Here is a 27,318-nt window from a genome sequence, read left to right as displayed (position 1 = left end):
AGGCGGACCCCTGGGGTTTGGGGCCTGCTCCTGTCACTTGTCAGCTCTGTAGCCTTGAGCAAGGCGGTTAACCCGCCCAAACCTCAGTCTCCTCGTGTGTATTGAGGGGGATCGGGGTGCTTGCTCTGGGCACCTCAAGGTTCGAGAGGGTTAAGATAGTGATCTTGGTTGTGAAAGGCTTGTCACTGGGGAGACCTTGCCTGGGTGTGAGGGTGAGGGGCTGGCTCTCTACCTATTATCCACTGCCCCTTTGGCCCGGCTGCAGCAGTGAGGGACCACAGTTGGGCTCTGGCTCAGCACCTCATCAGCTGAGGTGAAGAGTGGGTGGGACCTCCTCCTTGCAGCCCCTAGCCCAGAGCCTGGTGCCTGGAAGCCGCTTAAAGAACAGGCGGGTCCTTCCTTCTTTAAGGTTATACTGATCACCTGTGCATGACTGACTCAGCAGTTCAACATTTGTGGAGTACCAGGCCCTGTGAGCAAAAGATGAATGACAGGGACCTGCCCTCTAGAATCCACTATAAAGGGATTCCCTGACCATAGCCTTGAATCCCCAAATCAATCCCCCACCCTACACCACTCCCTAGACCCTCCTCCAAAGAGGCAGCCCTTCCCACCCCTATGGGGGGAGCACAGGACCCATTTGAAGCCTCCTCTCCCCCTCCACCTGAGATGATATCCTAATGGCAAGATCTTAGCTTTCAGAGTCAGGCCAACCTGTGTCAAAATTCCAGTTCTGCTACTAACCACATGACCTTAGTCAAGTAGTTCTCAACTGGAGGAGATTTTGCCTCACAGGGAGGGAACATTTGGCAATGTCTGAAGGCAGTTTTAATTGGCCTAGCTGGTCGTGGAGGTGCTCCTGGCATTTAGTGGGTAAAGGCCAGGGATTGCCAAACATCCCACAGTGCAGAGAACCTCCCCCCATAACGAAGAAATCTCTGGCCCCAAATGCCCAACTTGACAAAGTTCGGAGACCCTGCCCGAAATGAAGAATTTAACTTTCCAGGGCTTCAGTTTCCTCATCTGTAAAATAGGGCTACAAATAGTTTCTAGCTTGCAGAGCTATTGTGGAGGCGCAACAAGGTAGCACCTCATAATAGCCCTTGCTACACACACACACACACACACACACGCACACACACGCACGCACGCACGCGCCCCCCGCTCCACTCATTACTAGTATGCTTCTGGAATGCCTCCTGCCGAGCCCCCTCCCTCTAGCTTCCCTGTCTCCCTGCTGTCCTTGACCCCAGCCTGGTCCCCTCACGGCCCACCCCCACAGCAGGCCTCTGCCTCGGGGCCCCGCTTGTCCCACACTCCCGCGCTCTGTCTGGGGGCTCTGCTCCAGGCCACCGGCCAGGCTGAACGCCGGCCTCAGTCTTCCCTCCTTCCGCACCTTTGCCCAGACTTCCTGTCAGGCACCGGGCCACCCCACTACCTCCCACGCCTTCCACCAAAGTGGCCTAAGAGAGTGAGGCATGTCCTGGATTTGGACCAGGCTGCTTGGTCCAAGTTCTGAGCTCAGCCTATTACTTATTATCTAGTTTTGGGAAAGTGAGTCTCACCTGTGAAACAGGGACATCCCCAACCACAAGGTGGTTCTGTGGACCAAGTTGAGAATGTGTGAGAAAACGTGCAACTATGAACTTTAGTGGAAAAGTATAAGTTATTTACTGTCGAGCATCATCTCACTGTATATATATATATATATTTTTAAGATTTTATTTATTTATTTGACAGAGAGATAGAAAGAGAGCACAAGTAGGCAGAGTGGCAGGGAGGCAGAGGGAGAGGGAGAAGCAGGCTCTCCACTGAGCAGGGAGCCTGACACGGGGCTCGATCCCAGGACCCCAGGATCATGACCTGAGCCGAAGGCAGCCACTCAACCGACTGAGCCACCCAGGCACCCCTCACTGTATATATATTTTAAATATTTATTTATTTAAGTAATCTCTACACCCAACGTGGGGCTCGAACTCATGAGCCCGAGATGGAGTTTCATGCTCTACTGACCGTGGAGCCGGCCGGGAGCCCCCTAGTGCATGTCACTTAATCTTTGCAGCGTCCTTATTTTATAGACCAGGAAAGTGAGGCCAGAGTCACTCCCCTGAAAAGCAGGGCCAGGTGCACTCGCTCAGGTAAGAAACACCGAGCGCCTCTTGTGAGCCAGGTGTTAGGGACACAGATGACCGAGACTTGGTCCCTCCTGTCTCTCACAGCACTTTTGGGAGGAAGGGTCATAGAGGGAGGGAGGCACTGGATGCCCTTGCGCCCACCGCCAAGGTCATTGGTCCTCAAGACAAGCGCCACTTCCACTGCCCAAACCGCCCCTTGGACTCAACCCTTATATCCTGATAATACTTGTTAACGCTCCCACTCTCGGGCCTCTGGATTCCATCTGTAATTCCTTATCCAGAGACCTATGCTGCTCTTCGGCCACTGTGCTTGGTTGTGCCTCTCCCTCCATCTCCCCATCAGTGGGCAGCTCCCTTGAGGGCCGGCACTTTAGCCTTGCCCCTTCTAGGCATCCTGCCCAGGTTACAGTTGAGGAATGGAGGCCCAGAGAATTCAGTAGCCCATCTGTCATTGCAGTGCAAGTGAAGGCAGGATCGGAACCTGGTCCCCACCCAGCCACAACCCCACCCCCAACCCCGGTCGGGTTCCCTCCTCTGGACCTGGCCTCCTCTGTTTTCTCCTGCTGCTTCTGGGACTGGGGATCTGTGGCCTAGCAGGGGAAGAGCAGACTGATGGCATTGGGAGTCTGCAGTTAGGATCGAATATTCAGGATCAAGGCCCGCTTTGAAGTTTGGATTTAGGATTGAGACCTTCAGTGGTGGTGGTAAGGGAGGGGGCACCCTTTGGAAAGAGCCTAGAGTGAAATTTGGGGTAAGAGCCCCCCTCTTTTCTTCTGCCTCTTTTTCACAAAGATGGGGAGGTCTGGGATAGGAAGGGTTAAGTGTGGTTTTGCCTGCCCTGCCAGGAAGGGAAGCTGGGCCTGTCTGGGACCTGGGGGGGGGGGGGCTTGCTGCCAGGGGGGGCTGAGGCAGTGGGAACAGCATGAGCCCTGTCCCTCACGTTTCACTGGCTAACCCACCCCGCCTCTGCTCCTAGTTTGGGGAACAGAAGAGGGAGAAGCAGAACAAGACTTTTTGTTTTGTCTGGGAAGCTGAGAGTGGGTGCCACGCCCTGGGAAAGAGGGCTGCATGAGGGGAGCCATATCCTGGATCCCTCCCTTGGGTGCATCCTGGATGCTTACCACAATGCCCGGTCACCCTCGTAGAGATAGGAACCCAAGCGTCCCCTCCACTTTTCCCCTCCATAAATACTCAGAGTCTCTCCCCTACTCCACTCCAACCCCTGTGTACTCTGAGGCCTGGCTCCGGAACCCAGGAAAGAGGGTCAGTCCGGCTCTGCTTCCCTTTCGTGTTACAGAAACCCTAATATCCTGGACCTGTAGGCGTTAGCAACATAATTGAGTTTTCTGGGTTCTTCACCAGAGAAGAAGCCATGGGAGGCACAGGGGCAGGCCATGACCTCACGTGGCTTCTGGAACCTCGACCTGCCCCCTCTTAGAGAGGATGAGGTGGCCGGTGGGACCAGGGCCAGGGTTAGGGGAGGGGAGTAGAAGGCTGATCAGAGGAGTCCTCTGTGAGGCCTGAGGATGGAGGCTCCAGAGCCTGGGGTGGGGACGCCTGGGGACCTGGGTGATCCAGTGGCAAAGCAGACCTGGCCAGGGAGGTATGTAGGGATAAGTGCAGCCAGAAGGATTGTGGGGTCTTTGCTGTCCTAGCCCCCCAGTGCTGCCTCTCTGGTTGAAACCAGGACAGAGACCCCCCACTGGCTGTCCAGCCCCTGCCCTGCTCCCCCTTTCAGGCCCCTCTGGGAACCACAAGAATCTGGGACCTGGTGTCCTGGCAACGTGATGAATGCACGCACAGCTCTGGTATCTGTTTCAAATTATCCATTAAAATAAGTACAGTCTTGGAGTTGGCGGGGTGCGGTAGAAGGAGTAGAAAGGGACTGAAGGGGGGAGAACCTAGGCAGCCTCTTTGTCCAGTTGCTTGGGTCCAAAGGAAGGGGGCAGGGGATGGGCGCCAGTGCCGAGGTTCTACTCTTGGTTTTCTGGGGGGGGGTCTGTAGCCTGGTGCTGGGGTCCCAAGACCCAATGCTTGGTTTCGAAGGGCAAAGTTGGGGCAGAAGATAAGAAAAGAGGGACCCCAAACTTCTGGTCCTTGCCCCAAATTTGAGGGTTAAAGGAACTCAGGATCCAGAATTTCCCTGCAGCAGGGCTCCCCAGGGAGCCCAGGCATTCCTTCCCAACCCCACCCTGGCACACTGAGATGCTGCTTTGAATGGGCTGCCCACATGTGGAGGGGGGTAGGGGTGACTCACTATTACTATGGGGAGGAGAGGGGGAGCCAACGGTGGAAGAAGAGTGAGTCACCCTGATGGGCACCAGCCTCAGTCCTCCCCCCACCTTTCCTGGATCTGCCTGCCTGCCTGGCGCCCTCCCCGGCCCCTACAGCCGCTTTCCCTCTTCCTCCTGCCCTTTGCCCACCCACTCTCGGCCTTTGGCTCGGCCTTCTACCCGGGAAGGCCGGAGCCGGTGGGGGCGAGCTTGCAGCTGGGAGCCCTCGAGCAGGCAGAATCAGGACGGGAGAAGCCCCAGGCCGAGCGCCGGGCGGGTGCGCGGGACAGGGTGGAGCCCCACTCCGCCGCCGCTCCGCGGTCCTCGCCCCTCCTCGCCTCCCCCTCACCTCCCGCTGCGGGTGTGCCGCGGCCCCTTTAAGAGCGGCGGCCCCTCCTCCCACTCCCTAGACCTATTAGAGCCTCTGCCCGGCGTCGGTGACTCAGAGTGTCCGCGGGAGCGCCGCAGTCCCAGCAGCGCACCCAGATCCCGAGGTCCGACAGCGCCCGGCCCAGACCCCGCGCCTGGCAGGAGCCCGCCGAGAGCCAGCCGGCCCGCGCGCTCCGACCCCGAGCAGTCTCTGTCCTTCCGCCCGAGCCCCGCGCCCTTCCCGGGACCTCTGCCCCGCGGGCAGCGTTGCCACCCTGCCGGCCATGGAGACCCCGTCCCAGCGGCGCGCCACCCGCAGCGGGGCGCAGGCCAGCTCCACCCCGCTGTCGCCCACCCGCATCACCCGGTTGCAGGAGAAGGAGGACCTGCAGGAGCTCAATGACCGCTTGGCGGTCTACATCGACCGTGTGCGCTCGCTGGAGACGGAGAACGCAGGGCTGCGCCTTCGCATCACCGAGTCCGAGGAGGTGGTCAGCCGCGAGGTGTCCGGTATCAAGGCCGCCTACGAGGCCGAGCTTGGGGATGCCCGCAAGACCCTCGACTCGGTGGCCAAGGAGCGCGCCCGCCTGCAGCTGGAGCTGAGCAAAGTGCGCGAGGAGTTCAAGGAGCTCAAAGCGCGGTGAGTGCGCCCAGGTGGCGGCGCGCGGGGCGGGAGCGGAGGGGGTGAGCGGACCGTCGCCACAGTCCGACTCCAGCGGCCGGCCGATCACTTGGCCTTATAGTCCCCTCCCTCCGCGGAACTGCCCCAGCGGGTGACTGGCAGTGCCAAGGGAAATTGTCAAGACAGGACGGAGAAGGGAGGGGTCTCTGGCAGAGGGTGGCCTGTATAGGGACTGGTGGGGGCATCAGGGCCGAGTAAGGGCTGCTGGCAGGCCCCCACTCTGGGTGGGGGTTACCGGCCATTTGGAGCTAGGGTCAGGGGCTTGGGCGAAGAACAGCTGGCGCTGCCGGGTCTGAGAAATCTGGACACTCAGGACACATTGGAGTGTGGGTGAAAGGGTCCTGTTAGAACTTTCTTGGCTGGCTTGGAACTGTGCCAACTTTGCCCAGCCTGTGTCTGGACACATGATGCCTATTAAGACAGAGCACCCATGCTGGCAGATGTCCAGTGGTGCTGGAGAGAGGTTAGCCAGGCAGGGACATGGAGGTGACCCCCCTCGGCACAACTCTTCCCAGGGTTTGAGGAGTTGGGAAGCTCTCCTCCACTCCCTGGATGTCTGGGACCGACCCTGGGCTCTGACAGGCCCTCCAGGAGCACCGCTCCCCCGCAGCTCCCACAGCCCTTGGCCTGCTTGGCCCAGGAATGCAGGAGAGGGAGGGAGACAGAGGGCAGAGTCTCCGGCTCAGGAAGTTGTGTGTATGCCCAGGTCTGGTGCAACCCCCCTGGGCCCTCTGCCTGGTGTCTTGGCCCTTGGGGGCTCTGCTCCTCCCTGCCTCTCTGCTTGGGGTGAGCCCCTTTCCTTCCGAGCAGTCTTTGCTGTACCCCATCCACTTGGCCCCTGGCGGGTTTTGATCCTTGCCTTATGAAACTGCTGGAATACAGCGACACTTTTGAACTGCAGCCGTTCGGCGCTTCAAGCCACTCCTACCTCACCCATCCCTGCCCCGCCCGACCCCACCCTACTTGACTCCACCCTCTTTTCTCAAAAGGCCTTTGGAGCCTGGAAGTTTAGGCCATCTTTTCCTAGCCTCCGAGAATTTGCTTTCCTCCTCCCCGTTCCCCTTTTCTCTATGAACACCCAAGCCAAGGAGCACTGAAGGTGCTTGAGATCCCTGGGGTGGGGGGCCCCATGGCTTGACTTCCCCTCTTTCCCTGCCTTTCAGCCCTCTTCTCCAAACTCTTGCTCTCCTCGGAGCCGGTCTGTATCCAGTGCTCTTTCTGCCCTTCACCGGTCAGGACCCTGGCCTAGTGGGCGTGGTGGGTCCATCCCTTCCTGAAGAGTAGGTGGAAGCTGGGCACACAGGTTGACTTTTGTGGGGGGACTTTTGACAGAGATCACTCCTGTCTTTTGCAGTAGTGATATGAACAACTGAGCTAGCGGGACAGACAGGAGGCAAGCTGGGGGGAGGGGACGGGGCCCAGAGAATTAGTGTGCTAAATTAGTCCACCGCTGCCCATTCCTGTGAAGGGCGTTCTCAGCAGGTCTTTCTGTGGGCAGGACATTGATCGGGAGACAGGATAAGTAGAGTCAGCCGTCCCTTGCTAACCCAGCCACGCCAGGCTGTCTCCTTGGCCTCTTGGTGCAGCTGTCCAGGCCTGGGACAGCAGGCGGGTGTGTGCGCACGTGGGGCAGGGGCGGGGGTGGTGTGTGCACTGGTTATATTTAGCCATCTGCCTTTCTTCTCCCCCTCTGATCCTGGCTGGGGAGGCTGGGCTTCCGGAAGAGGGGGGTGGGTTTGCACACCTGGATCTCGGGCTGCTGGGAGGCAGGGTGGAGACAGAGGGGCCTCCAACTGGGGTGTCTGTCCCCTTCTCTGTCCCCAGTGGGAGGAGCCAAGATTGGTTGCTTCTTTTTGTGTCTGCTGTGCCCAGGACAAGGCAGAGAAGAGTAGAATGAAGAATTTGGGAGAGGAAGAAAGGCATTGTCCTAACTCCTCCCACTGAAGCCTAGAGAGAAGGTGTTGTCTGATTTAATGTTTAATTAGAGCTCAGAGTTCAGGGCCAGGCGTCTGGTTGGGATGCAGAGCCGTCTGTAAGATCCCCTGGCAATCCCTGGCCCAGCCTGGTACCTTGACCACACCCAGGGCTTTAGGGCGCCCTCTCGTTGGGCTGGGTTATAGGCTCCGAGCAGAAACAAACCCCCCAGTACCCACACACACATTCTGTCTATTCTGGTGTCTAAAGTATTTGGACACCTAAGTGTGGCAAGAATGGGTAGCTGAAAACACCAGGGAAGGCCCCCCTGGGGTCCAGGCTTAGAGCTGGGCCCCATCCCAGGCATGACAGCTGGGTAGATGACTCAGATGCTGCCCCCCTCCCTTCCACCCTGGTGGCTTTACAAGAGACAGTGGGACACAGGGTGGAGACAGCAGATGTCTTAAAGGGAGGGATGGGGGCCTGAATGCCTGCATCTTCTCCCTGTGCTCCCCACTGCATCCTGGGAGCCCTTCCTGCCTTCTTCCTTGGGACCTCTGCTGGTGGTCTGGAGCCAGGGCCCCGATGGGCAGAGTGCAACAGGTGGTTGGTTCCAGAGCTGAGTCCAGTTATGGGGCTGCAGCTCGGGGCTGAGGTCTGCGCCTGCCCACGTGGAAATGGTGGAGGAAGGCTGAGTCAGAAGTGGGGAGATCCTGGGCCCACAAAGCAGAAGCTCCTCTTCCCCCCGGACGAGGCTGGGTGCTTGACAACTTCCTGTATTGTCTGCCTTAGGGGGGCAGTGGGGCAGGGCAGGGAAGTGGAGGCCCAGGCTCATCCTAGCACTCATTGGGCCAGAGAGGTGCGGAGGTTTGTCCTGTGTCACACAGCAAGAGGGTGATGGGTCAGGACTTGAGCACAGGCCTTCTGACTTCCAGATGAGTGCCTGTACCACGAAGCCTGACTTCTCTGGCTTAGAGGACAGGTGGGAGTGTCCTGAGGGTGGGGCGGGGTGGCCAGGGCTCACTCCTGCGGTCTGGAGGATCGGCTCTGAGACCAGCAGGACCTGCCAGGGTCTGCTAATACCCAGCCTTAGCTCTACCCTGTCCCTGGAAAGACCCATGACCCTGCCAGGCCGTGGATCCAGAGCTCTGGAAGGCTGGGGATTCCTCTCTTGGGACTGTCTTGGGACTTGTCCTCGGAAGTGTCTACCTGGACCCAAAGGAGGCTGTGCCCTTTGGCAGAGACCTAGGGAACAGGGATGGAGGCCTTTGAGGAAACCTGGGCCCCTGTCCCTCACCTGAGGGAGCCCCTGGTGCTATCTCTCACTGCCACCCCCACCCTGAAGTCGACGTTCTGATTCGAAGGCAGCAAAGGGGGGCACTACTTGAGGAGCCCAAGAGAAACAAAAGAGACAGTAATTCCTGCTCGGCCTCCCGACTGCCTTCCTGTGACCAGTGCCCCTGGCTGGTACCCCCCCGGCCTCCATTCTGAGCCTTACTCTTGCAGAGGATATGCCCCTTGTCCCCAGTCCTACCCCCACCCTGGCCCCCCACCCCCGGGATTCAGTAGTTCAGTGTCAGGGCTGAAGCCAGGGACAGCTGGGGGAGCAACTGGTTGGCGACACCGTCGCCTCCCAGCTGTGCCTCTGCCCAGCCCCCCCAACCCCCCAGGTCCGGCTCAGAGGCCTAGACCTAGGGCAGTGTGCCCCATGCCCGCCTCCCGGAGCCCCAGTATACTGAAAGTGACTCAGGCCAAGCTCTGGTGTTCTTGGGAATGTCCGGAGAACGGCAGCAGGGTCTCCCTTAATGAGGTCGCCCACCAGCAAAATGACAGGTAGTATGAGGTCGTAGAAACAGTCCTGGGCTTCGGTGTCCTTAGTCCTAGGCTTGGTCCTGCTGCAACACTGCTGTGTGACCTTGAGCCGGTTGCCTTCCCTCTCTGGATTTCCCCAGCTGTGAAATAAAGGGGTGAGAGCAGAAGGTCCCTAGAGATCCCTCAGGTTCCAAAGTAGCACAGTGACCCACAAAGTGAGAAAATAGTCCTCTAAAGTACCAAGCTATAAATGTTAAAATCAAATCCACTTAATGTGAATATAATTAATAGCTACTGCTATTCTCAATAGAAATGTTTCCCACAAGCCATGGAATGAAAAGTACAGGCACGCTTCCTGATTTCGCACAGAAAGTTTGTGCGAACAGTTAATGATGTTCCTGGTATATGCTTTGTTTTTATTGCTAGTAAGAAGGGACACTTGGTCGTCCCGCGTCTCCTTCCAGGACAGTGGAAGGGGCCGTGTTATACAGGACAGGCTGAATGCCACGGGCCCACGTTGGGGTGGCGGGGACGCCCTCCCTGGGAAGAGCCACGGCATTACCTCAGAGCTGGCCAGCCAGCGGGAGGTGCGGCTGACCTTGGGCTGCCTACCCACTTCCCTTCCTGCACCCACTCCGGCTCCCCCAACCTGAGGTTGGGCTGTGAGGAGGTCCTGGAAGGGGACAGAGTTTGGGAAGGAGGGGGCAGGGCAGGGGTGCTCCCTGTCCCTTTGTGGGAGAGGAAGCCAGGATTCGTTCTGGCTGGGATCCCAGGCGGGACAGAGGAGCTGAGTCACGGTAGAGGGCAGAGTGGAGAGTGGATGGGAGACCCTGAGCTTGCTCGGTCAGAGAAGGAAAGGCTTGGGGTAGCCTTTTATCGAGAAGCACAGTGGGTGCTCCTGCCCAGTAGCAGCAAGAGGGAGGAAGGCAGAACTCGCATGGGGGACAGAACCCACGTGTCCCTTTAGGACTGGATCAGAGGAGCTAGAGACCCTCATAGCAAGGGGCCCGTTTTCCGGGCATTGGAAGGATGGGGATTTCCAAGGCCCCCCCTTCTCCTGAAGCTCTAAGCTGACACCTCTGCCCCGAGAGAAAGTCCCACCTTCCTCTGCTGGAGCTGGAATGCAGTGGGACCAGAACTCCTAGGTCCTCCCACTTCCTTTACTGATCTTGGGGTGTGGCTTCCACCCCCTCTTGCTGTCATTGGGTTAATAAGCATAAGCCACCAGATGGAGAGTTAATGCATCCTAAAGAAGGAACTTCTGAGTCCGCTTCTTGTGGGGATCCCCTAAATGCCCCTCCCTTTGGCTGGTGGCCTCCCTCCCTCTCGCCCCAGGACATTCAACCTCTTCCCAGGCTACCCCCTCCATGTCCCTACTTCTTTTGGTCTGTCTCCAGGCCTCAGCCCTGCATTGCCATGACAACGCAGGAGTGACTTCTAGAGAGACAGGCCAAGAAGAAGGAAAGCGGAGTTGGCAGGGACCTTGAGAGAGCAGTTGGTCAGGAAGCCGGCTGCCTGCTGTGCAGCACCCCAGGGCCCAGCCTCTGGCCGCCGGCTCCTCCTGCCTCGGTACAATGCCACGTTGATACACCCAGCAGCTGTGACTCAGGCCTGGCCCCCTGCCAGCCCCAGCGCCTCTCCTGGAGTTGCGTCTGAACATGTCCACAGGCCTCCTGGCCCTCTTCTCTGCCTCTACCCACCACCCCCCTCCCCGGCCTAGAGTCACCACCTGGCTTTGTCTGTGGGGGGGACAGGCGGAGCCCCGCGGCTCTGGACGGGGATCTGAGGGCCTTGAACCCCAGACAGGAGCAGCGGTGTCACACCCAAGAGAGGCACGTGGAAGCAGAGCTGTGCCCGTGCCCGTGTGGGGAGGTCGGGCTGGGGTCCACCCTGAGGGGCCCACCTGTGCTCTCCAGCTGTACGGCACTCAGAAGGCTCCGGGGGCCGGGCAGGGCCGGGAACACCCGTCCCACCTCAGTTCTCCTCTTGAAGGGCTCTTCCTGTGAGCGCTGGTGCCTTGAGGCCCACATGTCCCGTCTTCCCACATCCTGCCCAAACCAGAAAGTGGTGGCCAACCCACAGCCCAGCCAGGCAACCAAGTAGTGGTTCCTTTTCGGGATGGGGAACGTCCAAGCCCATGGCTTCGCACGCGGTTGTGGGAGTGTGTGCATCTGGGCGGCATTACTCTGGGGAGGCTGGTGGGGGACGCACCTCCCAGGCTCGCTTCCTGGGTGCCTGAGCCCCGCCCTCTGCACACCCCCCACCCCGTGCACCCCCACCCCCCAGGCTGCAGCACTGCCATTTTCGGTGCTCTATCCCTGTCTGCTGTGAGTGTCCTCAGGTGACCCCATGGGCAAGCCTTCCCTGGTCCAGGCCTTGGTTTCCCCAGCTGTGACCGTGCAGGGGTTAGCCCAGGAGGAGGCCCGGCCAGGAGCCTGGGGCCTGTGAACTGCTATAGCCTGAAGGCATTCCAGGCACAGACAGGAAAAGCCCCAAACGTAAGTGGGCAGAGTGTCAACCAGCAGGTAAAAACAGCAGAGCATGTGGTGGGGGAGGGGGCAGAGCGCCAGGGCAGGGCTGAGGCCTTGCAACCAGGGGGGCGGACTTGGATGGACAGAGGGAGGGAAGGACAGATTGCAGGGGAGGGGCTGCCGGAACAAAGGGACAGCTGGCCAGGGGAGACGCCCCTCACTGGCAGGAAGTCAGCCTGGGGCCGGGTCTGAGTCCTGGGAGGAAAGGGAAGAGCTCCCTGCGGCCTTCGGCACCCACCCTGCCCTGCCCTGCCCTGCCACAGGGGGCGCCCTTCCCTGTGGGGCTCAGAGACCCTGCTCTCCCCTCCCCTCCTTCCTGTCCTGGGGTCGCCCAGCCATGGGGAACTCCGTGCCCCGGTGAGAGGCTCAGGGGCCGGAGGGGGCGGGAGGGGGCGGGAGGGGGCGGGAGGGAGCCCCTGCGGGGCTGGGCCAGCTCCCCGGAGCCCCTGTGGCCGTCCTCCCCTCCCCCCTCTTATTTGGAGGGTGGCCTGAGGTCTCTGTCCCCCCTGTGTCTTCCTCAGCCCCGCGGAGGAGGAAATGAGGGCCTCCCCCTCACAGCCTAGCAGGTTGCCCCTAGCAACGGGTCCCAAACAGGCCTGGGCGGCCTGGCTTCCGTATCTGGCGTGGGAGCGGGGCTGAGGAGGGTGACTCAGTGGGCGGGCCAGCACCCGGCCCCTTTGCTGCCCCCGAGGCCTGGCCCACCCACCACCTCCACTCTGCAGACCCACAGCCTCCGGCCGTGCCCCGCACCCGCCTGTCCCTCCAGAGATGGGCTGTGGCAGCTGTGGGGGGAGGCAGAAACAGGATGCCCCGCCCTGCTGGCCTCAAGGGGCCCTGGGGAGCATCCTGCGCTCGGGGGACTGGACGTGGACCCTGGCGCAGGACGTGGGCAGAGGCAGGGTCTCCCCTGTGAGTGCTGGAGGACTTCCCGACCCCTGCCTGGGTATTGTCTGCCCGAGTATGAGTCACCTGCAGCCCCGGCCCCACCCCGCCCGCCGCTCCCCACCGGCCCCAGTGGCCCTGGCCCCTGGAGGGCTGACCACCTGGCCAGGGGCAGCTTGGGGGTCCCTGCTGGGTCTGGAGACCCCAGGTGGGGGCCTCGGCCTAGGCTGGCAAAGCCAGGGGAGCAGGTGGGCGAGGCGCTGGGCTCCACACCACCCCCAGCCGTCTCTCGGGGTGGGCGTGTGGCTCCCTGGCCACAGCTCCTGAGGTGACAGTGGCTTCTTCCCAAGGCTGGGAACTCCCCAGCCTGACCGAGAGAACTGCCAGGGCCCCCCTCCCCTCGTGTGCTGGCGGTTTCCTGCTGCGGCTGCCCGGAGGGAAAGGCACATCGCCCCCTCGTTGCTTTGGAGGCCACGCTCCGGGCCGGGCTGAGGCTGCCCAGCCCTGCTGGCCACTCTGCTGCCGTTTGCCACCAGGCCCTGGACGCGACCCTCTGTGCCTCCTGTCCTCGGTGACACGGGGAGGGCGCCGGGCCGCACCATCTGCCCACGGGCGCGCTTGCTGCCTTCACGTTCTGGTTCCTGTTGTTACCAACACCACCGTCTGGGCGAGCAGTGGGTGCGAGGAGCTGGCGGAGGGCAGGCGCAGCTCCTCTGCTCTCAGCCCGGGGCCCTGAGCCCTGCGGGAAGGCCGGTTCCCCGCACGCACCCTCGGGAGCCCAGGCAGAGGAGGGCAGCGCGGGGAAGGGGGTCCCCGGCAGCAGGACTGACTGTAACCCTGGCCCCGGGTCACCGCCTGCAGGCCGGCACCCAGCCCTTTACTTCGCCGTCTGTGAAAGGGGGGGGCCTGCGCTGGCGGTCCCGCGGGCTCCTTCCCGAGCTCCCGGTCCCCAGGGTGGCGGCCGCACAGGCTGCAGGGTGGAGAGGCCTCTGCGGGGCAGGCCCTGCGCCTTGGAGCCGGCCCAGGAGCCACAGCCCGCTCGGCCGCGCGGCTTCACTTTACCAGTGCTTTCTTCTTCTTCGTTCCTCCCCCTGCAGCTGGCTCAGCTTCGAAAAAGTTCTGAAGTCATGGAAAGTTGGGGCTGTGCTCCCAGCCAGGGGCTGGGCCGGATGGCAGCCAAAACCTGAGCTGGGTTTTGACTTTATTTTTAGCTTTTCTGGCTGAGACGGAGGGGAGACATCCTCTGGTGCTGGAAGGGCCTCTTTTCGCGGGAGACCGCCGCTCTTGCGTTAAACGGCTTGTGCTGATGTTCTGAGGCCTGGCCACAGCCGGCCAGACGAGCGAGCCTGTGGGGGGGCGCCCCCTCCAGGTCTTGGCGTTCCCCCCCCCAGCTGGGTGTCACTATGTCCCCCTCCTGGTGGGGCCCTGCGGGAGACCAGTGACTCCGTTTGACAAGTCCTGAGCTGGTGGCAGGAGAAGCCGCCTGTCTGGGCTGCTCCCTGCAGAGCTTCCTCAAGGCTCCCGCGGCCTCACGCGGAACCGCTGGGTCTCTTGGAGCGGAGGGCTTTTGTGGAGGAGAAAAATGTTGGCGGGACCACTTTTCTTCCTTCCAGGACAGAAATCCAGAATTCCACCCCCACCCCCACCCCCCGCCCACATTTGGTTTTCCTTTCCCCTCCTGTCGTGTGGCTCATGCTCTGCACTGAGGAGTTAGGGGGGGCAGCCGGGCCAGGCCCTGGGCTCCTTCTCCTTCCTTCCGTCCCCGGGGCTGCTGCTTTCTCTCACCAGATATTGGTGCAGGGACCATCACATCTGGAAAGTTCTTGGGTTTCCCAGAGGTTTGGAACCTCTATGTCTAGTTCACTATCTGGCAAAAACAGTCAGGGCCCAGAAAGGGAAGGAGGTGGCAGAGGCAAGCCCCGTTTATTTGGTTGTTTGGCTAAAGCTTTACCCAGTTTGAGGAGTAGGGAGGCTCCAGGTTGGAGCCCAGATGGACCTGGAGACCCAGGGGCCACATCTGGAGCCAGACGCTGAGGCTTGCTGAAGGGTAGGGCTTAGTATTCGCTCAAGCTCTGATAAGTCCCGGAGGGAGGGCGGCTGGAACCCTGTGCTGGGCCCCGATCAGGGGACCTAGACGGGGTCTGGGAATGGGATGGGTGGCTGTCCTCCTCCCTGAGTTTTAACCAGACCGTCCCTGTTGTGTGTAAAAGGGGCTAGGAGAAGTGACCCATACCTTTGGGGCTCCAGCTGTGGTAGGGAGGCATGGACCCCGGGGCTGGGAGCCTGGCTGTCTGGGTCCCTGCAGGGAGGAAGGCCTGGCCCAGTGGAGGGTAGGTGGAGTCAGGGAGAAGGTTAAGGCCCTGTGTGGGAAGGGGCAGGAGACAAAGGTGGCCCTGTCTCTTCGGGAAGGAATGGGAGGAGAGAGAGGGAAAAGCATTCATCTCATGGGATTGCGCTGTGCCCTTGGCCTGAGGCACGTTCCTGAGCACTGAGTCATGGGAAGGGTAGAGAAGCAGGAAGGGGGTTTTGGGGACCTTGGGGGAGGTGGGAGTCCAGCCCCAGGGGCAGGCAGAGACAAACAAGCCAAGAGTGAGGCTGCCCTCTGCTGGCACTTTGCAGGACAGGCACGCTGGGCCTTGGCAGGGCTGGCCTCTGGGAGGGGACTTCTGGCTCCCCGGGGGGGGGGGGGTTCTCCCTGGGGACACAGACTCCTGCTCCTAAGCCCACTCTTCCCTTGCTTCCTTAGCAATACCAAGAAGGAGGGCGACTTGATGGCCGCCCAGGCGCGGCTCAAGGACCTGGAAGCTCTGCTCAACTCCAAGGAGGCCGCACTAAGCACTGCACTCAGCGAGAAGCGCACGCTGGAGGGCGAGCTCCATGACCTGCGGGGCCAGGTGGCCAAGGTGAGGCCACCCTCTGGGCCAGCCATGACCCTGCCTCCCCTCGGACAAATGCCAGCCACCCTACTCAGCCTTTCAGCCAGTTGCTGTGTGTCCCGTCCCAGGGACGTGGCATCAGGGCCGTGCCCCTGCCGGCCCCCGGCCCCCCATGCCCACCTTATTGCAGCCCCTTCTGCTCCCGGGCATCCAGCATGGGCGCCCGGCTGGCTCGGTGGGTACGGCGTGTGACTCTTGATCTTGGGGCTGTGAGGGGGAGCCCCGCATCAGGTGTAGAGCTTACGTTCATAAATAAAATAGCCCACAGCCACTTCCACGCAACTTTGCAAGGAATCGTGTGTGTCCAATCCCTCCTGGTTTGGCTGTGCTGTCAGAGAGCCTGAGTCGGGAGTGGAGGGCTAATCACGTACGGGACGCATGTTCTTAATGCTTGGCACATATGTGGTTGTCTCTACCTTCAAAACCCTCCACCATCCATCCTGCCTCCTGTCTCGTATCGCAGGCTTGGGACAGAATCCAGGAAAGCTGGCTTGCTCCCACCGTGCTCAGAGCAGGGTCACGACCCGCATCAGTTGCCGAGCCCCCATCGTGGGCTCTGTCCCCTCCCAGGCCCTGCTGCCGCAGATGGGAGAGGCCAGTGGGCTGACCGCAAAGCCTGGGCTGGGCCGGTCTCCTCCAGGCCCCCCGCCTCCAGTTCTGCCCTGCCCCCCAGCAGCTGGGGCTTTCGGAGACCAAAATCGAGGAAAGGTGGTCTGCCTCTCCCACGCCAGAGATCTTTCTGTGGCAGACAAGGGGGTACCTCTTCACGGTCCAGCTCCTGCCTTCCGGTGCTCCCCCCTCCCCATCCCCCGGCCCTCCCTGCCGGCTCTGGCAGTACTGATCCTCCTGAGGACCCTGCAGGGCACAGTGTGCCTTCACACCCCCAGGCTTTGCACAGGCTCTTCTTCCCCGCCCCGAGGTCACCGCAGTGCCCCCCACCCCCAGGCACACTTTGGTTTCTTGCCTTGTGTTCCTTTGTACTTTGGACGCACCTCCTTTAGAGCACTTGCTCTGTTGTGCAGAGAGGGATGCAGTGCCCGCCCAGAGCGGTTTCTGTGTGCGACGAGACACTGGGACCTCGGTGCCGGCCGAGGCTCTCTGTCCCCCGCACCGGTCTCTGTACACATGAAGGGCTGTGCTGGACACGGACACTCTCAGCTTCCTTGCAGCTCTGATGTTCTGTGGCCCCTCTCCCTGACCTCGGCCCCCTTTCTCTCAGCTCGAGGCAGCCCTGGGTGAGGCCAAGAAGCAGCTCCAGGATGAGATGCTGCGGCGGGTGGACGCCGAGAACAGGCTGCAGACCCTGAAGGAGGAGCTGGACTTCCAGAAGAACATCTACAGCGAGGTGGGGACGGGGCTCCGCGGGCCAGAGGAGCGGCCTGGGGCTCGGCTGGGTGCAGGCCTTGCCTGCCTGACTACCTTGTACTAGTGGACGGGGAGTGGGGGGGGGGTAGGTCTAGCACCCAGCCCCCAGGTTAAAGGAGGATGACAGTGGCTTAGCTCAGGCGTAGGCTTGGGCAGGGAGCTTGGCCCTCTGGGCCTCATGCTCCAAGGACTAGTTCTGATCTTGGCTCTGTGCCCCTCCCAGGAGCTGCGTGAGACCAAGCGCCGGCATGAGACGCGGCTGGTGGAGATTGACAATGGGAAGCAGCGTGAGTTTGAGAGCCGGCTGGCGGACGCCCTGCAGGAGCTGCGGGCCCAGCATGAGGACCAGGTGGAACAGTACAAGAAGGAGCTGGAGAAGACCTACTCTGCCAAGGTGCCTGCCCCTCATCCCATCCCCCGCGCCCAGGCCCCTACCACCTCTGCCCACCTGGGGGAGCAGGGGAGCTCTGGGTGCCCTAACCCCGTGTTCTCCCCCAAAGCTGGACAACGCCAGGCAGTCAGCTGAGAGGAACAGCAACCTGGTGGGGGCTGCGCACGAAGAGCTGCAACAGTCCCGCATCCGCATCGACAGCCTCTCGGCCCAGCTCAGCCAGCTGCAGAAGCAGGTGCTGCACCACCACCACCCCACCCCACCCCCACTCGGGGCCAGGGGCCAGGGGCCAGGGGTCAGGCAGGATGTAGGGGAGGGCCCAGGGAGGGGAGGAGATGGGTGAGGGACAGAATGTGCCCCCAGGACCACGGACTGAGCGGGGAGCCTACAATTCAGAGTCCAGGGACCTGGTCTGGCCGGCATGACCCTCGCTCCTCAGAGCCTTGGTGTTCCCGTTTGAAAATGGAGGCCCTCCTGACCCTCCGCAAGGCTCGATGTTCTGGCCAGCTGTGCGTTTGTGGCCGGGGGAGCAGGCAGAGATGTTGGTTAGATACGGGGGAGGCTTCTGGGCCGCCAGCTGTGCCCTGGGAGAGCCCCAGCAGGCTCTGGTGCAGCGGAGAGCCGGGGAAGGGCCGCGGGGCAGGGGCCCTGGAGCTGCATCCCGGCCCTGGGAGCTCACCTGGCCCTGGCTCACCAGCTGGCGGCCAAGGAGGCGAAGCTGCGGGACCTGGAGGACTCACTGGCCCGCGAACGCGACACCAGCCGGCGGCTGCTGGCCGAGAAGGAGCGGGAGATGGCGGAGATGCGGGCGAGGATGCAGCAGCAGTTGGACGAGTACCAGGAGCTGCTGGACATCAAGCTGGCCCTGGACATGGAGATCCACGCCTACCGCAAGCTCCTGGAGGGCGAGGAGGAGAGGTGGGGCGGGGAGGGGCCGGGTGGGGGCGAGGGGCTGCCCGCGCCGCGCCTGGCCCGCTGCCCGCCTTGACCAGGCCCCTCTGTGTCCCCTCGCCAGGCTGCGCCTGTCCCCCAGCCCCACCTCGCAGCGCGGCCGAGGCCGCACCTCCTCCCACTCCTCCCAGACACAGGGGACGGGCGGCATCACCAAGAAGCGCAAGCTGGATGCCGCGGAGGCCCGCAGCAGCAGCTTCTCGCAGCACGCCCGCACCAGCGGCCGCGTGGCCGTGGAGGAGGTGGATGAGGAGGGCAAGTTCGTGCGGCTGCGCAACAAGTCCAGCGAGGTGGGCGCCCGGGCTGGGGCTGGGGCTACGGCCGGGCAGGGAGAGAGCCCAGCAGGAAGGGATGGCACTGGGACGGAGGGCTGCCCCTCCGAGAGGCCGACTGGGGCCGGGTGGCCCTCCACTGGCCACCAGACCCCAGCGTGCCCGGTGCCGCCTCGGTGTCCACAGAGCTCAGCTGTTCTCCCTGAGGGACCCTGCCCAGCCCCGCGAGCAACATGGACCCGGGAGCCTGAACGAGCCTCCCCCACCTTCTCCTTCCCTTCCTTCCTGGCAGGACCAGTCCATGGGCAATTGGCAGATCAAGCGCCAGAATGGAGATGACCCCTTGCTGACCTACCGCTTCCCACCGAAGTTCACCCTGAAGGCTGGGCAGGTGGTGACGGTGAGTGGCAGGTCCCCAGAGGGGACTCTGGGGCGGCCTTGGGCGGGGAGGGGGTTGGCCTGAGGGTGGGCACGCTGAACTGAGCACCCTCCTTGAACCCTGCCTCCCCAGATCTGGGCTGCAGGCGCTGGGGCCACCCATAGCCCCCCCACCGACCTGGTGTGGAAGGCACAGAACACTTGGGGCTGCGGGAACAGCCTGCGCACAGCTCTCATCAACTCCACTGGGGAAGTGAGTACGCTGCGGGCTGGCCTCTGGCTGGCCAGGGCTCCCCCAGGGGACCGGGTCACGGCCATTCTGTCCTGACTCCCTCCAGTGCAGCCCTGGGCCCCAGACTCTCCACCCGGTGGTCAGACCCAGAGATGCCCCCTGCCCCCAGCCCCAGGAGGAGGGGAGGGAGACAGCGGGGATTGTTAAGGGCAGATGTATGCTCCTGCCCAGGGAGCCTGACGGCGGCCCGTCGGGGAAGGGGAAGGAAAGCTCGTCCGCCCCAGCGCTGCGGACCGCAGGCCACAGGGGGTCACTGTGAGTGGAGCTGCCCCCTGCCCCTGCCCTGCGTCTGCCCCCCTGACTCCTGGGCCTGGTCCCCTGTCCTCGGCAGGAGGTGGCCATGCGCAAGCTGGTGCGCTCCGTGACGGTGGTTGAGGACGATGAGGATGACGATGGAGACGAGCTGCTCCATCACCACCATGTGAGTGGCAGCCGCCGCTGAGGCCGAGCCCACACTCGGGCAGCCAGCCAGGCCTCCCCTTGCCAGAAATCTTTTCATTAAAGAATGTTTTGGAACTTCACGCGCTGCCCTGGCTTTTCTTCTCTCCTCCCTGCACCTTGAACAGGGAGCCCAGGTGTCTGGGTGCTCTCGGCTGGTCAGGACGGGAGTGGGGACTTCCGATGCCGTGAGGCATTCCCGTGGGAGCGGCGGACAGGGTCTGGATTTGTCTCCCAGGAAGGGGACGGGAGGACAGATGTGGGGCGCCCGGCCCTGCCTCTCTCCCCCCACTCCCGTCGCACGCATTTCCTTTCCCTTCCCGCTCCTGTTGCATGCACGGCTCCCATTTCTCCCCTTGTTTCCTGCGAGAATGTTCTCTTCACACCTCCCGGCCCCACTTCTTTTGCACGCCTGCTGCCCTACAAGCTTGCTCGCTCTCCTCTCCCTCTTCAGCTTCCAGTGGCTGGGACCCAGTCCCGCCACAGCTCCAGTTCCCGGCCCCAAGTCTTCCTGACCCTCTGCCCTCCTCCCAGCCGGGGCCCTGCCTCCGGGCCCGCGGAGCACAGAACCCGCCTTCCCGCCTGGTGGCGGCGCGTGCAGGAGCGCGCAGTCCCAGACTCGCCGTGTCGGCCTGAGCCTTGTCTTCCTCCTCAGGGCTCCCACTGCAGCAGCTCGGGGGACCCCGCTGAGTACAACCTGCGCTCGCGCACCGTGCTGTGCGGGACGTGCGGGCAGCCCGCGGACAAGGCTGCCGCCAGCGGCCCGGGAGCCCAGGTGGGCGGATCCATCTCCTCTGGCTCATCGGCCTCCAGTGTCACAGTCACCCGCAGCTACCGCAGTGTGGGGGGCAGTGGGGGTGGCAGCTTCGGGGACAGCCTGGTCACCCGCTCCTACCTCCTGGGCAACTCCAGCCCCCGCACCCAGGTGAGTGGTCCCTCTGCCTCCACACCCAGGGTTAGGATGAGGGGGGCCCCCGTGGCGCGGAGGCCTTCTCTTCCGCAGCCCGGGGGAGTGGGAGCCTCCTCCCCAGCCCGACATCCTAGACAGTCGGCTCCTGCATCCTGCCCCTCCTGTCTGAGCCCCAGACTGGAGGGCAGGGGCAGGGCTGGGGGTGAGGGGAGGGCCACGGGCCTGTGCTGCCGCTCACACCTCTCCCTCCCTCCTCTCTCTCTCAGAGCCCCCAGAACTGCAGCATCATGTAACCTGGGATCTGCCGGGGGCCGGCTGAGGCTGGAGGCCTCCTGCTTCCTCCTCCCCCAACGCCCACCCCCACCCTGCACCTCGCGGGAGGGGACTTGAAGCCAAAGAAAATACCCCTTTGGTTTTTTTTCTTCTATGTTTTTGTTTTTTTTTTTCTAAGAGAAGTTATTTTCTACAGTGGTTTTATACTGAAGGAAAAACACAAGCCAAAAAAAAAAAAAAAAAAAAAAGCCCTTCTATGTCAATCTCCCCTTGCTTTCCCCTGCCTCCAGGAAACTCCAAATCTGCCTTAAAACCAAAGAGGGCTTCTTCCAGAAGCCAAGGGAAAGGGATGCTTTTACGGAGCCTAGTTTCTGCTTCTCTGCCCCGCCTGCTGCCCCCACCCCGGGGACCCGTGAACATGGTGCCGGAGAGGCAGGTTGTGGAGTTTTCTCTGCCAGCCTCCGAGGGAGGAAGGTTGAGCCAGGCCCCTGGCCGCCCCCATCCGTCCCCTACACCTGGCTGAGGCTCCGCTGCCTGCCCCGCCCCCAGCCCCCACCCCTGCCCCGGCCCCGGGGTGACTCCGATGCCCGCTACCAGCCACACTTGCTTTTTCTGTATTTTATTTAGACAACAGATGGGAATGAGGTGGGAGAAGGGGGAAGAACGTTTCTCTGAGCCTCTGCCTCACCTGGAAGCTTGAAGCGTGGGCTCTGTCCAGGTAGTAGAGGTCCAGGTCAAGTGGATGCAGGGGAGGAGGGAGAGGGAGGGTACTAGAAAGGGTGGGAGCCGGCTGTGGCCCCATCCCAGAGGAGGAACGTGGGAAGGGGGCGAGGGTGTGCGTCAGTGGTTTTGGCAAACACTAAAGAGCCCCTTGCCTCCCCATTTCCCATCGGCACCCCTTCTCTCCTCCCCCGATCAATACACTAGTTGTTTCTATCCCTGGCTTCTGTGGTGTCTGTCTTTGTCGATGGGCGTCACCGAGTGTCCTGAGGGGCAGACACACACACACACACACACACACACCCACACACGCAGACCTCACATGGTCCCCCACATCCTCACGCTCACCGCTGCCCAGCCTCACCCCTGCTCTGGGGGAGCCGAGCTGAGGCCCCGGAGCGCTTCAGGCACACAGAGGACCCTCTGGTGGCTGGCGGGGAGAGGCTTCAGGAGTAAGCCGTGCCCTCCCCCTGCAGGACTCTGTCCCCACGGAAGTCCCTCAGAGAGGCAGAGCCTGAGGGACGGCTTGGCCCTCCTGCCTCCCTTCAGCCAGCACGTACCTGACAGCCTTCTGTTGGCGGGGGCCCTGAGCATAGATAGGGATTGGGTCTGGGGGTCCTGGACAAGAACGAGCAGGGAGGAGGGGGTGGGAGCTGGACAGGGCAGCAGGACTGACTTTGCGAGCAAGCAGTTGATGTCCCTGTGTGCTCAGCTCGGGACAGCACGGGCACCAGGGAGACTCCACTCCCGTGGAAGCCGAACAAGGGAGCTGCTGTGGACAAAGGGGTGTGTCAGGCAGAGCAGGAGCCTCTGGGAGGGAATGAGGGGGGCCCAAACCGGGACCGTGAGCTCTGGTAAGCAACCTTTCTCTGGTCTGTCGTAGATTCCAAAGCATCTCCGCCCTATTTCAGTGGACCCTCATGGTCTTGAGGTCCCCTTTGTCCCTGGGGACGGGGGCTCTGAGTTAGCTGCCCACGGCCACACGGCGGGCAGGTGGCCAGGATCCCAAGGCTCTGGCAGCAGCCCCTTCTCCTATGGCATCACGCTCCCCTCTGAACAAAAAGCAGCGATGCTCAAGTGTAAGTGTTCCCTGGGGAAGGGGGTCCCGCTGCAGTGAACAGTCTGGGATGATGGGGACACCGACTGGAAAAAGCGGCGTGAAGAGGGGACAAGCCCTCCCGAGTCCCGCTGGAAACCCTGGTCCCCTGTGGGCTGCGGCCAGGTGCCCCTGGAAGAGAGATGCTGAGAGGGAGGGCTGTGCGCTTGAGGAAGCGGCCCCTGCCTGAGGTGGGAACCGCCCCCCCGCCGGGCCGAGGCGCCAGGGGCCCGTCCTGTGCACTTCCCGGGCAGGCCACCTGAGGGCGTCAGAGCGCCACCCGGGCGGGGTCCTCGGGGGCCAAGGCGGCTGCGCGGAAACCCTCGCAGCAGGTGCCTCCGCGCGCGCTTACGTGTCAGCTCGAGCAGCGCAGCCCCCCCCCCCCCCCCCCCCCCTCGGCTGGCCAAAGAGATTATTTAAAAAAAAAAAATGTTCGGGGCGCCTGGGTGGCTCAGTTGGTTAAGCGGCTGCCTTCGGCTCAGGTCATGATCCTGGCTGGAGTCCCAAGATCGAGTCCCGCTTCGGCCTCCCTGCTCATCAGGGACCCGGCTTCTCCCTCTGACCCTCCCCCCTCTCGGGTGCGCTCTCTCTCATTCTCTCCCTCTCAGATAAATAAATAAAATCTAAAAAAAAATGTTTTGTGTCAGATTGTAACCCTCTGTTAAAACTGAAAACGCGGGTAAATAGAAAGGAGGGGAAAAAAGTCATCCCCTTTCAATCACCCAGAGGCAACCACTGATGGATTTCTTTCTAGATGTTTTTCCCAGAACACATAATTTACATAGTTAGGATCTCACTGTGGTTTAAATTTTGATTCTGCTTTTCACAGTTAACATGCACGAGCACTTTCCAATGTTACTTCTAAGTTTATAAACATTATCTTTAAATAACACTGATTCTTTTCCTAGCGGTTCATTTAAGTGATACTTGGAGATACCCCGGAGAGGGTAGGAAAGGAAGAAAGCCACGTTCTTCATCTACGCTTCTGCTACTGCACGATGACATGATGACCACCATCAACATTGTGGGGGGAGGCCTTCAAGCATTTTGTATAGTTTCCGATTTTCCCAAATATATACGTACATTTACAGCGTTCTGCGGCTTCTTACAGATAACGCTTCCCAGAGCAGACATCTTTGCAGGCCTCCCTGGGCATTTCCATGAAATAAATTTCAAGACAGGACTAGCTGAGTCACAGGTGTGTATATTATCAAGGCTGTTGGAAACATTGCCAAAGCATCCTCCAGAGAAACTAGACTCTTCCCATTCTCACCTGCAGCCAAGCTCACTGTTCCCCGAGCTCCTCCCCACACCGACATTTCTGTCGGTTTTAATCTTTGCCAACTCGATAGGAAAACAATTATACTTCATTGTTGTTTCAAATTGCATTTTGAAAAGAGGTTGAAATTGTTTTTTCATTCACATATAATGGCTATTTGCATTTCTTCTGGAGTGAATAATGTTGCTATCTTTTGCTCATGTTTTTATTGGGAAGATTATCGTTTTCATATTGGTTCTTTTTTTTTAAACATTTTTTTTTAAAGATTTTATTTATTTGACAGAGAGAGACACAGCGAGAGAGGGAACACAAGCAGGGGGAGTGGGAGAGGGAGAAGCAGGTTTCCCGCTGAGCAGGGAGCCCGATGCGGGGCTCGATCCCAGGACCCTGGGATCATGACCTGAGCTGAAGGCAGACGCTTAACGACTGAGCCACCCAGGCGCCCCCGTTTTCATATTGGTTCTTAAGATTAGGGGAGAAAGCTCTCTCCCTCAACTTTAGCTATTAAGCTGTATGTTTTGCAAATGTTTTATAAAGGATGTTTATTGTATAAAAATACTTTAAAATTGCTAAGTATAAATATAACACCTCATTTCACCAATTGTCTCTGGATATTTAGATTTGTTCTCACTTTTGTGATTATAAATAATGCTGCAGAGAATGCCTTTTCTTTGATTACTTCAGGTAATTTCTTTTTTAAAAAAATTTTTTTTAAGATTTTATTTATTTATTTATTTGAGACAGAGAGAGCACAAGCAGGGGGAGGAGCAGAGGGAGAGGGAGAAGCAGGCTCCTTGCTGAGCAGGGAGCCCGTTGCGGGACTCGATCCCAGGACCCCAAGATCATGACCTGAGCCGAAGGCAGAGGCTTAACTAACTGAGCCACCCAGGCGCCCTGTTACAGGTAATTTCTTATGACGGAGTTTTGGTGCTGACTAGTCTGACTTTATTTATCTTTTTAAAGATGTATTTATTTATTTGAGAGAGAGAGCAGGAGCAGGGGGAGGGGCAGAGGCACAAGCGGACTCCCGGCTGAGTGCGGAGATCCCAGGGGCTGGGTCCCAAAACCCTGAGATCAGGACCCGACCGGAAGTCAGATGCTCAACAAACTGAGCCACCCAGGTGCCCCACTAGTCTGACTTTAAATTCGTGACCACACATCCCTGGCATCACCACCCCCTCCTCCTGTCCCTAGCCTCACCTCCTGTTTCTCCAAAGGACTATATCACACCTTCTCCTGTCTCTTCAAATTCCCCTCCTCATGCTCCGCTGCTGACCTGTTTCCTTCTTCATTCCAAAGAGACTGCTCTTGCTGAGGTCCCGTGCCCTGCGCATGGCTGACCCACACTGGTCTCTACTCAGTCCTCACCGCCCTTGTCCTTGCTTGTCATGGATGATGATGCTCTGGTGCCTGTCAATCCCCACTGCTGGGTCTTCCTCTTCTCTCCCCGTGGGACAGGCCGAATGCCTGGGCCCAGCTCCTCTCTGTCTACACGGGGGCCAGGACAGCCTTCCTCCAGGCTCACAGCTTTGAACACCATCCACACATTGCTGATTCCCAAGTGGACACCTTCAGCTCGTTCCTTCGCCCTGAACCCCAGACCCGATGCTTCTCCAGGTTAGCATGTCTGTACCGACGGCCCCGATCTGCTCTGCCCGTCGTCCCCCCCCACGTCAGCTGGTGACCAGCCTTCACTCCGGCTGCTCAGGCTGAGGCCTGGAGTTCATCCCTAACTCCCCTCATCTTCTCGAACCCCACATTCAGTCCCCCAGAAGACTCAGCTCTTTACAATAGATCTGGAAGCCAGTCCGCTCTCCCAGCACTGACGTCCCCGCCTCCTGTGTGGATTAAGGCTCCAGAGCCTTCCTAAAACAGTCCACGTAAGATCCAAAGGGCACGGATGACGTGTGGAGCGTGGCGTGACAACCCGGGCACCTCATCCCTCACCCCCAGGCCCCCTCCGCGCAAGCCCGTGGCTGCCGCCCGGCTCCCAGAACCCACCAAGTGCTTGCCCGCCTTTGGTGGCCCCCCTCCCGCCTGGACCACTTTTCCCATCAAATATTTCCTTCACTTTCTCCAGGTCCCTGTTCAAATGTCACCATCCAGGAGAGCTTCCCCCGACAAAGTTTTCTAAATCAGCGTCTTCCTCCTCCTCCTGAGCCCTAACACTTCCCAGCCAGCCTCCCCAGTTTATTTTTCCCCAGGACACAGCACCACTGGACATACTGCATTTGTGTGTTTGTTCATTTTCTGTCTCTGTCCTGAGATATGTGCACCCAGGGACAGGTGTTTTGGTCTGTCTTGTTCATGCTACATCCCCAACACCTAGTGCGGTGCCTGGTCACACAGCAGGTACTTTGTCAGCGTCTGCAAGCGCAGGAAGGGACTCAGTCGGTGTGAGCAATTGTGCAGAGACCTGTTGTTCTTCTTCCCACTTAAAGTGAAGCACCCCAGAGCCAATGAGGAGAGAGGCCCAGCCAAAGTCATCCGGCTTGCTGGTGGTGGAGCCCAGGGCTCCCGACTCCCAGAAAATGCTGTGGCAACTCAGAATACTGTGGGATGACCCAGGAGGACTTTCCGAAGGAAGGGGTTCTTTGGGGGCGGGTAGGGAAGGACAAGAAGAATTCTATCAAGGGGGCTCCCGGCCGGCTCACTCAGTGGAGCATGCAGCTTGATCTCAGAGTTGTGTGTTCAAGCCCCATGTTGGAGATTATTTAAAACTAAAAAAAAGGGGGGGCACCTGGGCGGCTCAGTTGTTGAGCGTCTGCCTTCGGCTCAGGTCATGATCCCGGGGGTCCTGGGATGGAGCCCCGCGTCAGGCTCCCTGCTCGGCGGGGAGCCTGCTTCTCCCTCTCCCTCTGCCCCTCCACCCACTTGTGCTTTCTCGCTCTCAAATAAATAAATAAAATCTTAAAAAAAGAGAGAGACTCTATCAGGTACAAATGAGAGGATAGTCCAATTGCAGGCAGGAGGTCTAGTGTATACTGGAACTCGAGGAAAGGCGGGGTCCGGGAGGACTGCCGCAGAGCCTTCCCACACCCGCGGAACTCCAGCAGGGCCGGGGGCACTGCGGAGCCAGGGGGTTTGAGCCCAAGAGAGGAGAGCCCACGCTTCCTGCCGGCTCGCTGTCTGCTGTCTATAAGTCTTCGCGTCTTTGTCCTCTCGTATGCGCCTATCTCCCTCGGCTGCCCGTGGCCCCTCTGTGGCCACGGGCAGCCGGCTCGGTTGTTTGCCTTTTCCATGCCCCGCCGTCACACGCTAGCCGGCTGGCACGGGGAGGGGATGCGCCTGGCCCTGCCTCCCTGCAGCCCCAGGCCCAGCACCACAGTGCCCTTACCCGAGGGCCAGAGGAGCACGGCTTGGAGAGGGACCCGGAGGTGCTGGCCTCCCCGCCCCCTCTGGGGCCAGGCCGCAGGCCC

General features: G+C 60.6%; 1 protein-coding gene across 1 annotated transcript; it reads left to right on the top strand.

Moving 5' to 3' along the window:
• Positions 1–4,832: 4,832 nt before the first annotated feature.
• Positions 4,833–21,740, top strand: LMNA (lamin A/C). The gene is made up of 12 exons (XM_025858786.2): positions 4,833–5,417; positions 15,345–15,501; positions 16,754–16,879; positions 17,123–17,293; positions 17,400–17,525; positions 17,988–18,208; positions 18,306–18,531; positions 18,806–18,913; positions 19,025–19,144; positions 19,515–19,604; positions 20,277–20,546; positions 20,798–21,740. Exons 1-12 carry the CDS (start codon positions 5,062–5,064, stop codon positions 20,822–20,824), a joined length of 1,998 nt encoding a protein of 665 aa, XP_025714571.1. The 5' UTR covers positions 4,833–5,061; the 3' UTR covers positions 20,825–21,740.
• Positions 21,741–27,318: the final 5,578 nt, after the last annotated feature.

This window comes from Callorhinus ursinus, unplaced genomic scaffold (assembly GCF_003265705.2).
Source record: "Callorhinus ursinus isolate GAN/ISIS: 27379988/994484 unplaced genomic scaffold, GSC_fseal_2.0 scaffold92, whole genome shotgun sequence".
Taxonomy (NCBI): Eukaryota; Metazoa; Chordata; class Mammalia; order Carnivora; family Otariidae; genus Callorhinus; species Callorhinus ursinus.
This window is presented reverse-complemented; position numbering and strand designations above follow the sequence as displayed.

Excerpts from the sequence above, each read along its gene's own strand:
- LMNA (XM_025858786.2), top strand. The coding sequence starts at position 5,062 with ATGGAGACCCCGTCCCAGCGGCGCGCCACCCGCAGCGGGGCGCAGGCC. Across the intron at positions 18,209-18,305 it reads CTGGAGGGCGAGGAGGAGAG|GCTGCGCCTGTCCCCCAGCC; the intron begins GTGGGGCGGGGA and ends TCCCCTCGCCAG. Across the intron at positions 18,914-19,024 it reads AGGCTGGGCAGGTGGTGACG|ATCTGGGCTGCAGGCGCTGG; the intron begins GTGAGTGGCAGG and ends CTGCCTCCCCAG.